Source organism: Lates calcarifer, linkage group LG18 (genome assembly GCF_001640805.2).
Source record: "Lates calcarifer isolate ASB-BC8 linkage group LG18, TLL_Latcal_v3, whole genome shotgun sequence".
NCBI classification, from domain to species: Eukaryota; Metazoa; Chordata; class Actinopteri; family Centropomidae; genus Lates; species Lates calcarifer.
The window spans coordinates 12189004-12203053 of record NC_066850.1 but is presented as its reverse complement, the minus strand read 5'-3'; the positions used below and the strand labels follow the sequence as shown (position 1 = coordinate 12203053).

Below are 14050 nucleotides of genomic sequence, written 5' to 3'. Positions count from 1 at the left end.
TCAGTTATCTCTGAGTCCAGAACGGTTTCACCAGAAACAGATTTCCTGTGTTCTCCAACTATTTCATCATCTCATATGAAGAAAGACTTGATGTGTATGTGTGTGTGTGTGTGTGTGTAACAGTGTGTGTGAGAGAGAGAAAGAGAAGAATAGACAGAGAGAGTGATTGGGATGGCAGAAAAAAAGAGATTGAGAGGGCAAGAGGAAGATTTGGACAATCAGAAGAAGTGCATGTAATTGACCAAATTTCTATTCTTCAGAGCAGCAGTGTGTGTGTGTGAGTGAGAGAGTGAGAGAGAGAGAGAGAGAGAGAGAGAGAGAGATGAATGAACCATCTGACACACACAGACTCAAGGTGGGTAACATATCGGACATCTAACAACACACACACTTACTGACAACTACAACATAAAGGAGAAAAAATGCTCCACAATGCTGCTGATTAAAGTTGCAGCGACGGCTGAAACACTAAGTCATAATCTATCACACCACGCCATTACTCACACACTGCAATCAAAGCCTAACTGGGGGCAAATCCGTTTGAAACAAAGGCAATCTGCCCCAGGAGGATAAAAACCTTTTGATTGAAACATTTAGTTTGAGGCACGATTCGCACTCGGCAGAGGAGAGAAGGGATTTTGGCTACTTTGCAGACACTGCGGCACAGACAGAGCTGAGATATATGTCAAGTGTGTGTGAGTGACTGTGCTGTTACAGTGAAATATTGTCTCTTTATATGTAAGTACTTGCTGTGTAAAACAAATACGAGTGTTTCTTTGTACATAAGAGAGACTCTGGATCCGTTTGGAGAAATTATTTGATTCAAATCAACAAAACTTTTAAAACTCAGAACTTACAGCAGTAACCACTTTGTTATACAAATACATATTCCCATATATATATATACCATAAACACGTCCTGTAAGCACATACACTCTCCTGCATCCACTCATATCCAGACATATGTCGTGTGTTGAAAACCTTTCCCTTTACAGTCAAAAACGTCCAAATATTTCATGTTGTGTTAGAGCACTTTGAATTGCCTTGTGTCTGATTAGTGCTATATAAATATAAGCTTGCCTTGCTTTAGACATTTTTTTATATTAAATTATATTATATTATATTTATATTACTAATATATTCTGAAAATAATAAAATATGACTAGTGACTATACAATAAGCCTGCAAATAAAGGGAGTGAAAATAGAGTCGACAAAAACCATGACTTACATTAGAACTACTACTTCCTACATACTACCTGTAAGGCTGTATGTGTGTGTCTCCATGTTTGTGACCAGACAACCCCTCCCCTGTGGGCCAGGGCTCGACTTTATCAGCTGAATGAGCATGTCTCCTGTCTGACGGCGACTCGGCCATATTTACTCCGTCTCTCCACCAGTCATTTTCCCTCTTTATCCCGACCGCCGACAGATAAAGGAGAGGAGACGACGGGAGAATTGCATTCGGAGAGAGAGTGTCAGTCTGGGGCCTCGCCACTGCAGTCGATTCCCCTTGAGACAGGAGCTCCCTATCCCTTTCTGCTAAATATCTCATTACTCCAGCTGACACCCGGCGAACGGGGGGGAAATTCAGCCCAGAATGAGAGTCCTGCCCTGGGAGAGGGGCCGAGGGCAAGGGGGCCTCTACGCCTGGTGATGCTGGTTCTCTGAAAACTAGGCTGTACTTTAAAGCCTCACAATAAATTTCTAAGGCAATTGGCCCATTGGTTAACTTTGCCCTTAAATCATGAACATGTGGAGGAAGAAAGAAACAAATCACCATTGATTTCACTGTGGGGGTATTTTTAATAATGCATCATAGATTAGTACCAGTTTGAACTTTCATATATCAAACACTGTGTGACTACAGTGCTAATCAACCATGACTGAGATGAAACAACATCACTAACCAGAGAAAGTGTTTTTTTGTTTGGTGATTACATGGAATTAAATGCCATTTTTAATAGTTTGAATTTTTCTTGTAATAGCCATTAAGTGCATTTATATTCTGTAATTCCCTATCTTCAGTAGTTTTCATTGTTAGTGGTAGGGCCTGCCATTCCTGTGCCTGACTAAAATTGCCTTCACAAGCATAAGAGATTCACAGGAAACGGCATGTTATTTTAAAAAATCAAATTTTCAGTTTCCGACCAAATTCTTTCCAAGTTGGTTTGGGGTAGAAGACTTCCAACTTGTGAAACACAGTGTGGTTTTTATTGTGAAGCAGTAACAGAGAGTAACACAGATGTTAGCACCGACTAATTCTCAGATCAGTTTTAAATATTGCAGGGAGTAATTTTACTGTGTTCTATTCTGAAATTATATTGTGGTTACCCTTTGCATTATGGAAATAGTATAATTAGACTAACTTCTTTATTAATACATTAATATATTTGGTTGCAATGTAAACAGATACACCAGCTGTGTTTGCTGTGGTAGTAAACCACACTTACTGTTATAATCAGTAACCACAGCTGGCGCCAGATGAACCATTACTGAAATCAGGAGGATTATAACTTTTATAGGTAAAAAAGAAAGAAGTTGAGACTTATCTGCTATGTTTATTCAACACCCATTTGATATTTTTCTGAGTTCTCAGATCTAAAATTGAATGGTCTATTGAGATTTTCTCGAATCAGCACGGGCACAGTTCTCGCCATCCTAGAGCCTTTCAAATATTTGACAGGCCAGTAACGTTTCTAGGTGTTTGCTGCTGATGGGCGTTGAAAACCCTGCTGCTGGGTGCAATTATACCTCATGTTGTGTGAAACTAAATCTGTAAACCATCTGATTTGTTTTGAATTGGCCACTTTTGAACACAAACAGCAGGGGGCGACATGATGACTTTACCTCTCTATGGACACCAAAATACTTGATGAGTCTCCTGTAGATTGTTAACACATCAAAATACACTTGTGTAGTGTTATCCAGTGGAGGAATACCACTTGTAGTCATAAAAAAGTTGCTAGTGTTCTGTCTTAATTAGTCTCTGGTTTCATATATTTTAATAATAACACGTCATTAACTCAATGGTGGTGGTGAAGCATCGATTTATTTTTGATACTATGTCAGGACAGATTTTTAGCTGCAGACAGTCTGTCTCTCACGCTGCACAACTTTCACATCTTTAGAAAGTAAAGCGCTCCAAGTCTCACAGGAACCTTTCTCACCAAGAGATGTTTCTACAGGGAAAACGCTCCTTTCTGAGGTGTTATTTTTGTCTGTTTCTTGCAATTCTTGACAAATCTCCTCCACAAAAATGCCAGTCTTAGATAAACATCTTTACAGCATGTATATACTATCGGATGTCAAAGTTTTCATCACTTAGCAGGCTGACTGTCCCTCAAAAAAACTTGGTGAAAAAACCTCTTCAAACAGATATTTCATCTGTATTGCATGTTTGATGTCCGGATATCACACTACACCTGTGATTGACAGATGGGTCTGTGTAGGCTGGGGGCATGGCAGCCTATAGTCTCAAAATGATACTGCAGGCGTAGCAATAACCACCTGGCATAATTATGGTATCTAAATTTGTAATTATACAATTACAGCATATGGAATCTACCTCAGCACCTGCCTCAGGCTGTGATTTGACCTCATCTCACTGCCCACACACACACAGACACACACACACAAGAAAGTTCAACTTTTGTCTGTGACAGAAGTTACAGACTTGTGATCGACTTAACCAGGAATTCACTCAGCTAATAAACCTGACCATGCTCCCTGAAGCTGACTCTTGGAGACGGCCGCGAAGAGAGCATCACACATCACCTCCCATCTTTCCCAAAATGCTTAGAAGCACTCACGCAAACTGAACTTATAAGCTCTGGTCTGTTTACCTTGAAAATCAATCTCTCATAGCTTTCAAGAGAGTTTATGTGCTCTGACCTTCTCCATCTCATCTATGTACCACTCACATAGCCTTTAAATGTCAAACCATGTGATCTTCCACTGCTAATAGGACAGCAGGAGGTTCTGTTAACTACAGGAGTTCGCACGCTACGTTCAAGTTCTTTGTGCACATTGTTTTAACCTGCTGTACCACAAACACCTTATATAACTTTACTTAAGACCTTCCTTGTTCACTGCTGTCTAAAATTTCACTTCTGTCTTCACTTTGGTTTCATAATTTACTATTTAGTGATTTCATTTTAATGTTTCAATCTGTTGTTACTTTCAACAATATGTCTTCTCAACTGTTTCTCTTCTTTGTCCGATCATATTTCATGTTCGTACTGCAAATTGTAAAGCGTTTTGAATTTGCTACTGTGCATTAAATGTGATTTATACATACATTCCCTTGCCTTAATATTTAAGCACTGACATACAGAACTGAAAATACTGGAAGACCACATCATCATCAAGAACTGGACCAGTTACAATGTGTTTCTACTATAGTTCATTAAGAAGACCTCATTTAAATCTCTTTTGTCTTAACACTTACATTTCATCTCTTCATAATCCATACTTTTGCAGTAGTAGGTGACAGTAATACAGTCTCTAGTTACAAGGAAAAAGGTCTACATATAAGGCTTTACAATAATTCATCACTAAGGGTATACAGTATTGAACATGCAGTAAACTTCATGCAGTCATCAGCTGGATGTGGATTTGAACTCGTCCAACAATCCTGATTTGGCCCCTCAGACTACCACCTCTTCCCTAAGATGAAGACGGAGCTCAGTGGTCACCATTTTGACAGTGATGATGACGTCGACTCTGCTGTGACCTTTTTCTCAAACATTGCTCACTTTCAATTTTCAATTAGCAAAGTTTGTCCTACTCTTTGCATTAATCACTCAAAGAGTTGAACTGTTTTGCATGTAACAAGCTGTTTAACTCATCTCATGACCTTAGACCACCAACTTATCAATCACCCTTCGTATGGTATAACGATGACGGCAGGCAAATGAGTAGAAACACCTGTAAGTAAAGCGCAATACAATTCAACAGCACCACAAACACACACACACACATTCTAAACTAATCATACAGTTGAACCAGCACCTCTCTGAAACAGTCTGAACGACTGAAAAACTGAACACTATAGCGTTCAAGAAGGTAGGACTTTCTGTTGTCTTGGACTGTGTTTCACTGCATGCATCTAATACTGACAACTGCGGGTATATACTAATATATTCATATACATACAGTCTTTTGTCAGTTGTTACAAAACACAGTAAATTGAGACTATTCTGTGACCTTTCACACCACAGTGTCAGAGTTGGTGTAATAAACCTGAGGTTGTATTCGGACATTTTCAGACAAATAATGAAATGGTGCAGGCTTTAAGGCTTTAGACTGTGAGACTGAGTATGACTAGCTCTGTTATAAAACATATGGGATCATCAGCCTTACATGGTGTCTTACACAACATCAGCCTCTGATTAATCTAATCTTGTGTTTTTTCGTTCCAGTGTGAGTCTGTATCTGTCGCCTCTCTTCAATACAGTTGACAGATCTGTTTGTTGGCTATTGAAACAGCCACTGCTCTGTTTTCTCTCATGCTCTACTTAAGCTCTCGTATAAATGTGCTTGAACGCTTGTGCATTTACGGTGGGGGTGTGCTCGTGCATGCAGCGAGGGCAGGATAATGTGCAAGTGGGCCTCTAGTGTCATGAGGGAAAAAAAAAAACAAAACAAAAGGCAGAAACAGAAATCAGTGTTGATGGAACGTTGCACGGGGGGAGCTGAGCGCTAAATGAGTCTTTATAAAGGGAGTGAATAATGTAAAGCACAAATCAACACAAATACAACACAATGAAGCTGAACCACTTCTCTCCTGGTGTGTCTTTAGAGGTTCGACAGTGAATTACCTGTCTCGCTCATATCCACTTTCATTACGGCCTGACATTCAGTGAGCATGTGCGGTTGCGTGAGGTATGTGTGCGTGCGTACGTGTGTGCGGTTGAGCCAATGTGTACCTGAATGTCACGGCGTAATGAGAATGGATATGACAGTGACAGGGCCATCAACGAATGGAGCGCCTGGGCTGCTTCCCCTTTTTCCTCGTGACACGTGGCAAGTACGTGCCAGGAAACACACACACACACAAACACACAAACACATACAAGCAATCTTGCTCTATCTAAGACAGTGGGGTGCAATAGAGCCAAGACAATAACCAAACTCTATTTACCAGACCTCATTCCCTCATTCGGACCCGAAGTAATTACTTTTAAATTGCAAAACTGAGGAACATTAACAAACGGATGCGGCAATTTAGGTCCGCCTGGGGCGAGACAGCTTGTTTTCAAATGGAAATGAAGGTATTTTGCCATTGTCCACTGCAATATCGCTGTGTTACGGTTTAAGGCTTTTTTCTGTGTGCCTGATAAAAGCGAGGGACACTGGCAGTGTTTACCAGGCCCATTGTGGCAGACGACTGCTCAGAGCGAGGATAATTCTAGCTTAATACTAACGCTGTCGGAGGAGAGTGTCATTCCTTCTACTCAGAAAGACAGACACACTGCTGCTGCTGCTCGGCCACATAAATCAACACAGACACTTCACTGATATTCACAGGGTGACAACACAAACAAAAAAATCCCAGCTCTCTCTCTCTCTCACACAGACACACACACACACACACACACACGCACACACACATACACAGATGGAGGGAGGAGCATGCGTTTTCCCCATGTCAGGGTCACAGCACATCAATAGCAGCCATGATTATCATGATCAGCTCTAATGAGGGGGCTACAGGGGTGAACGCCACTCGTCTTTTTTCTTTAACACAGCCTGTTATTACCAGTTTTTGTCTCTCTCTCTGACTCACACACGTACACACACTCACAGCCGTGGTACACCATGTAATTCTCTCTCCCAATCACAGCCCTGTCATCCTGCCCTGTCACAAACCTGACAATGCTGACAAGGGCGCCCAAAAACCGGGGGGGGGGGGACACAAAGGAGCCGCGGCTGAGCCCCCATTATGGCACTGCTGGGGTTGGTGTGCAGCTGATGAGGTCTGTAACACCACCTGCCCATCGTGACTCTTGTGTCAGAGGTGCTGCTTTTTTGTCACAGTTCTGAGATTTTGCCAAAGTTTGTCCTACTTTAGATATTTTGGGCCACAAAAGGGAGAATAAGAGGTGACAGCGCTGATTCAACAAGGAGTCAACAAGGAGAGAAAAGACCTTTGAAGACACCGAATCTGTAACATTGATAGCTCCTGCTAAAGAAATCCATTATGTGCTTTCAAAACACTGGTGCTAAGAGTTATGCACGAACCTAAAACTAAGACCTGAAACTTGAAGACCTAGATATCACAGACTCCACTGACAAAAACAGTAATTTTACCAAGCAGGACATGGGAGCTGCTGGAATACCACAGCCTCCATCTGCTAGTTTGTTTCTGTTACTGTGTACTTTTACTTATGTAAAGGATCTGAATACTTCTTCCACCACTGAAAGTCACACAGTAACACAAACTAACTACCTGATTGAGGTAGTGGTATTCCAGCAGCTCTCGTGTTCTGCTTGGTAAAATGGTAGTGATGTATATCAATGTTTTGGGTTAAACAAAAATGGATCTCACTCTTTAATAAAAAGGTCTCTCTCTGTAGGAATCCTATCCATAATGTTGCCAGACACTTAACGATCTGAACCTGTCAGTGGCAAAGACAAAAATCTTAGTTGATGTTTTTTGACGTGAGCATTTTATGTAGGGACTGATTTGACATGAGATGAATCTGCTGAATAGGTTAATTGGCTCATTTACAGTATTTTGTGAGTTCTTCAAGTGATTTTATATATATATATATATATATATATATATATATATATATCTCTTTACAGAAAGCTAGAAACTTTTCTCTATTTAACTTAGTGCTGCTGCAGTCTTTGATTAATATGACAACATTCAATTCAGACCCAAGCCATGCTGGAGGTGAGATGAAAATGTTACCCAACCTAGAGAGTACAGTGGTAAGTCATGACTTTTACAGAGAGGTGACTCAGGGGCATACAGATATTCAAACATGAGGCCAACATATTAAATTGCCAGCACATTGACAGAGTGAAGTGTATGTATAAACGGAGCTGGAGAGGCAGAGATAGAAAGAGAGAGTTTAAGAAAGGGCAAGAGTACAGTACCTCCATAGTCTGAGACTGGTGCATGGCTTTGATTGCATTCTGTGCCATAGCTCTGGTGGAAAACGTGACAAACGCACATCCTGTAGGGAGGGAGGGGAGGAGAGGAGGGAGGGATGGAGGGACAGTGGAAGGGAGGAGGGAGGAGGGCAGAAGGGCAGGAGGAGGAGGAGGAGGAGGGGGGAAGACAAGAAAGAACAAAAACAAGACAAAAGGGTTGGACATGTCGTTGTTATAAAAAAACCCAAAACAGAGATTGATACAGAGAACAGCTCACAGGTGGACAACAGTGTTCTCAGTCGCTGTAGAAACAACAGCCGGAAAATGAGCACAGTGTCATGACAACCACAACCCCTCCCCGAACCCCCGTCCCACCACCTCACCCCATCCACAGCCACCACAGGACATCTGAGACAACAACAGTCACCATTGAGGCTTTATATTGGCTGCTGATGCCTTGCCCCGCCTCCCTCCTCCTCATCTCTTTCTGTTACCGTCTTTTATGTTTTGCCTCTCGCTCCTACACACTGACCAAATTAGTCATACCTGGATTCAACTGCTCTCTTCTCCTCAACAACTCAACAATGTAAATCAGTCCAAATTTGCATGAAAGCGATCTGAATTCATTTGGGCCTGTATTGTGCATCTGATTGGGTGCCCTCTTTCTCTCTTTGTTAAACAGGAAAGAGATGTGGTGGTGGGGCGGGGCGGGGGCGAGCAAGGGACAAAATATCTGCAGGGGCTCAGGAAGACGGGAATCAGTTAGAAAATCATATTAATTCAAACCACAGACAAACGAAGAAGAGAGAGAGAGAGAAAGAGAGGAAGAGAGGAGAGGAGGTGTGGTCGACATCCTCCGTGACTGACAGTGATTATAGCCAATCACGATTGCTCGCAGCTGGAGGCAGTTTTAAGGGGAGTTTGTTATTGGTTGTTTGTGCGGGGGGGGGGGGGGGGTGTTGATGCAAGGTTGTGTTTGTCTGACTGGTTAGGGAGTGATTAGAGGAGATAATGTGAGAAGTGCTTCAACAACCCCCCCGGGCTAATAATATGCTAACAAACTCACCAAGCCATGTTAGTGCAGCCAGGCCTGAACTGATTACACACATGTTCACACACACACACACACACACACACACACACACACACACACACACACACACACACACACACACACGCAGACACACATGTTCAGGTTCGGCTGCCTGATTCGTGGCTTGGCTGCAGAGGAAAAAACTAATAGCCTGGGTCATCAGATAGACTCTCCCTGGTTGTGTGGATGGGATGAAAGGGCAGGAGGGAAAAAGAGAGGAGGAATTGTGAGGATGGATAATACAACTGACAGAGAGAGAGAGAGAAAGAAAGAGAGAGGAAGGAGAGATGTGGTGAGGAATAGATGTGATCATTGTCCTTCTCCACCTCTATCAAAAGCCGGCTGTTGCTGTGATAGAACTGAGGCTGAGAGTGACAGATGGTCAGTTTTTCTCCTTCTTAAATCCTCTACACAGATACTGAGGCTTTTCCCTGAGAAAACACAAGTGTGTCCTAGTGGGAGCAATGCATTGCCATAGTAATGGTATAATCATCTTTGTGACCACTTTTGTAGCAAAAATCTTTCTGATACCCTCACTGTGTACAACACAGTAGGTTTAATGTGCCAGATACATGACAGACATGTTTCTTTAGAGTGACTGGGTGCTTAGTAGACAACACCGACAGCACTGGTTATTTGTTTAAACACTTAGATGACCTATGTTTTTATGTTTTCCTGACAAGCGTCCTCTTGTGGCTCTACAAATAATGACTGTCCTTTCTTAGAAGCAAAGGCAGAAGTAGTGTGACATTATTTTAGTGCTGTAAAACCACTCAGGGAGAAGGTTGAGGTGACACTGACTGACTTTCACACCAGACATCAAGGTTCCCATCCCATCCCTTACCAGAAGTCACCTTTGGTTACTTTCAGCACTGATTCTATGCTTTCCGTGACCCAAACAACTTTTAGTTGCCTTAACTTAACTAAATTTTAGTGTTTGACCTAGAAACTGGACATGGAAATGAGTTTGGTATTCAACACTGGTTTGTTTAAACCATGACTACGATCTTTCCCTAACCTAAAAAGGTTTCAGATGATATAACTCTCATATGGGCTGGTTCTGTGACAGCCATCGAAATGATAAGGTACTGATGAACTCCAGACATGAATTATTTTGGAAGACAATAAAAAACCTATTTTGCAGTTTAAGTATGAGGACTTGTTAAAACTGGAATAACAGCATTCAAAAAGCCACCCCAAAATCTTAAGAGTCTGGCCTGAGTCGCCCATTTTATTCTGAATTCTGCTGTCTGGGCTTGGAACAGAATGGAATGGCTTGTACTTATATAGCGCTTTTCTAGTCTAGTAGTTTCTAGTCTTTTCTAGTCCACTCAAAGTGCTTTACACTACGCGTCACATTCACCCATTCACACAGTGCTTGCTCTATGCACACAGAGCGCTCTAACACATTCACACCCATTCACACAATGATACACACATTGGGGTTCAGTATCTTGCCCATACTTCGGCACGGACTGGAGAAACCGCTGACCTTCCGATTAGTGGGTGATCCGCTCTACTTCTGGAGCTACAGCCGCCCCCCAGCTTCAGCTCTGAGATTTTGTTTGTTTGTTTGTTTGTTTTGTTTTGTTTTTTTGGTGTTTTATGTTTTTTTTGGTCAACCTAATAAAATGAAGTCCAGAGTCCAGAGTACTAAAGGGTGAGTTTAAGTTTCATACATTATTGCTATCAAATTCAGGGTTTTGGTAGCAAAGTCCTTAAATACGGGTCACCCTAAACTAAAACACTGATATAAAATGTAATTTAAAGAAGCCCAGAAAGCCCAAAAAGCTAGTAAGAAGCCCTTAAGTTTATTTATTTATTTATTTTTTGTGGGCCTTTGTTTCTGCTAAAATATCTGGCATTGAGAAATGATGCAGTCACATTACATTTGAGCAGTTCTGTCATGGTCCAGGCTGTCAAACCAGTATCTGTAGTATTTTGTGTAAAAATGACTGTTGTTTTTAGCTTTATATAGACCTGCTTTTGATCTTGTATAAAATGTTTCCATTTTTATGTCCTTGCAAACGAGAAGTTATGTTTTACTCACATTAAAAATAACACTGCCTTGGTGACTTAACATTAGAGAGGTATAAGGATAACAGACAGAGACTGAAGGTTATCAGATTTTGTGGTACTGACCTAGTAAACATTCTAATGTGTCCTTTACAGTGCCTGGCTGCTGTGCTCGCTGGTATTACTGTAGATAGGACATTCGAAAAGGGGTCATTTTTTCAACTGATTCAGGGGACTGTCTATTTTAGATGGGCCACAATCTGTCATTTAACTGCTTATTTTCCAGGAGATTGCCCCATCCTCTGCAGAGAAGCGCTGCCCTAGAACTGGATCAGTTCTGGAGGGGGCCTCCATTTGGGTTAGCCCTCCAGACTGGACTTGATATCCTGGACTCTATTTATAAAACTGGTTTGCTACAGCGTCATTGGTTGTCATCTAATGGAAACTCCTGGGTTTGTCTCCAATTGGCACACAGAATATTTTACTCCCCCTAAAAACATTTCTATCTTTAGCCAGTTTCCACAGCTTGAAGCTTCTAAATAAAGAATTCCTCAGAACCTGAACATTGATTCATTAATGTCAAAGCTGTTAATGACAAAAAGGAAAAAAAAACTTAGACGTAGAGTGCTTTCTGGCTGGTTGTTGCGTGTCTTATTTTTCACGGCAGAGAGATGGGACGTGGCTTGAGCACTAAAAATACCTCACGGGCCGCATTCTGTCGTCAGCAGAGAACCAAACAGTCCTTTAATGAAAGTAGGGTAGCTCCCCAGGCCCAGCCATCCACTGGTGGTGTGATCCATATTTTATTAATAGCGGGATGGCGGAGCGCTCCTCTGATTGATACCGAGATTTAATAGGAGCTCAGCAGTGCAGCTAGGTGGGACTGAGGACCTCTGGGAGTTGCAGGCACATAGAAATCCTTAAAGACCTATTTATTTCCAACCTGGTTAGGGGTGTGTTTACTAGCCAGACCCAAACTGGACTACCAGGATTTTCTCTTTGACTTGCGTCAGCTGTTAAGTGGTTTATATTAGTTCTACAGAAACAAGGATGTGGCCATCAGCATCTGAAATATTCATGAGGACAAAAGAGAGGAGCTGAAAAGGGATGGAAGAAGGAATCAGGCAAGGGAGGGAAGGAGGCCAATGTGGGATGTCTGGGAAAAAGAGGACAAATTGATGCAAGAGAGGATTCTAGGACAACCAGGGTGAATATAGAGACAGGGAGGGTGGTGCTGCTTGAAGAAGCAAAGGGACATGGTAGTTTGAGTAGTTTGGTTTGAGGCAAAGATTGGTTTTAGACAGAGACAACCTTGAGGAGGAAGAGAGAGAGAGAGAGAAGGCACGCTGAGAAAATAAGACTCGAGTCAACGATAAAACATCCATAACATCTGACAACCACAGAAAAAAATATATGTGACCGACAGATCCACATGGAACCTGCGTGACGATGACAGTGACAGCTTGTGTGACAGGAGGAGGAGGAGGAGGAATAGGAGGACAGAGAATTTCAAAAGCTCCTCCATCTCCTCAGCACATAGAAACCACAAAGGGAAGAGGGGAAGGGGGAGGTAGGGAGTATCAGGAGGATGGTAGAAATCAGGTGGATGACTAGTCAGGTGTGTGTATGTGTGTTTGTTGCGGGGAATGGTTGATGATGGAGGGGGTCCCTGTGTTAATTCTATTTATAGAGGTACAATAGCTGAGTGGGTTTGATAGATGAGATGGTGGGTTTATGGGTTGGTAGGACTCACCAGATTTGTTCATATGTCAACCTGAGCCACTAAGTGGAGACTTTTTAGAGCAGCTATTTTCAACTGTGGACCATACTTTGTTTAAGAAGACATTCATCAAACTCAGGTGTTGACAAATCCAATTCGTTTGACATCTTGTTAATAAGACAGACTCTGATATATAAACCAGCCCTGGAGCACTTTGTTTAGAGAACATTATGCGACCACAATGTGCAGCAATTACATGAAGCAAACCTTGAAATCAGCCAGTAGACTGTTTGCCTTCACCAGTGTCGTGGCAACTCATACCCTTCTCCAAATCATCTCAGTTTTTCAGATGTTGCCACATTTGGAGTCATGATCAAATTTGCTCTTGTGATCACAGATTATTTGCCATTGTTGCTCCATGACCCCCTGCAAGACTCAGAGTGGCCAAATCAGTGCTTTCCTTCTTCACCAACAGAGAAGAGGAAAGTAGAATGGGTATTTCAAGGATTTCTTTGTGTGTTTTCAGTAATCATCATGATTTGTTTGAAATTCTGCTTTCCAGCTCTGGAAGTCTAACCACAATACCTCTTTAGTACTGACTGAAATATGTTGGTAGTACTTTGTAAGGCTGAGTGCAGCTGTCGAGTACCAAATGAAATTCCTGGTCAGATTCAAATTCCTCTTTATTTTCTGAATAAAATTTGCCAGTCTCATACTGTATTTTATTCAGACCAAGCTCTTGTTCAACTGCTACTATTTAGAACTATTTAACATTTGAGGACTTTGACTCTTCTATTAATAAAATAGGGCTTTTGTAGAAAAACACCTATGTATTTGTCAAGGTGTAGTATTAAAAGTCATATTGTTTCAGCTCTGGTATAAAAAATCGTCAAATGATATCTCGCCTTACTGATTTCCTCAGGACTTTCCTGATGTAGTGACTATATTTTGACATTTTTGCATTCATATGTTTATACATAATCATCTTTGTCCTTTATTGTTCCTTCAGTCATTCCTCCCTTAAAGTTTTTTATAACCACTCCTTTGACAAATTCTATATAAAGATGATTACTTGTTTATTTTACTGACCTGCTATACGAGCCAAAGAATGACAAG

The 14050-nt window shown here is 41.6% G+C and overlaps 1 protein-coding gene across 27 annotated transcripts in view; it reads right to left on the bottom strand.

The window, feature by feature from the left end:
- The window catches only part of celf2 (cugbp, Elav-like family member 2), a 190934-nt gene that overhangs the window by 27467 nt on the left and 149417 nt on the right, over positions 1–14050 (bottom strand). For all 27 annotated transcript variants that reach the window (XM_018694928.2, XM_018694925.2, XM_018694927.2 and 24 more), the window contains one exon: positions 8109–8188. In XM_018694928.2, coding sequence (XP_018550444.1) covers positions 8109–8188 — 80 coding nt within the window. The remainder of the gene's footprint in view (positions 1–8108; positions 8189–14050) is intronic.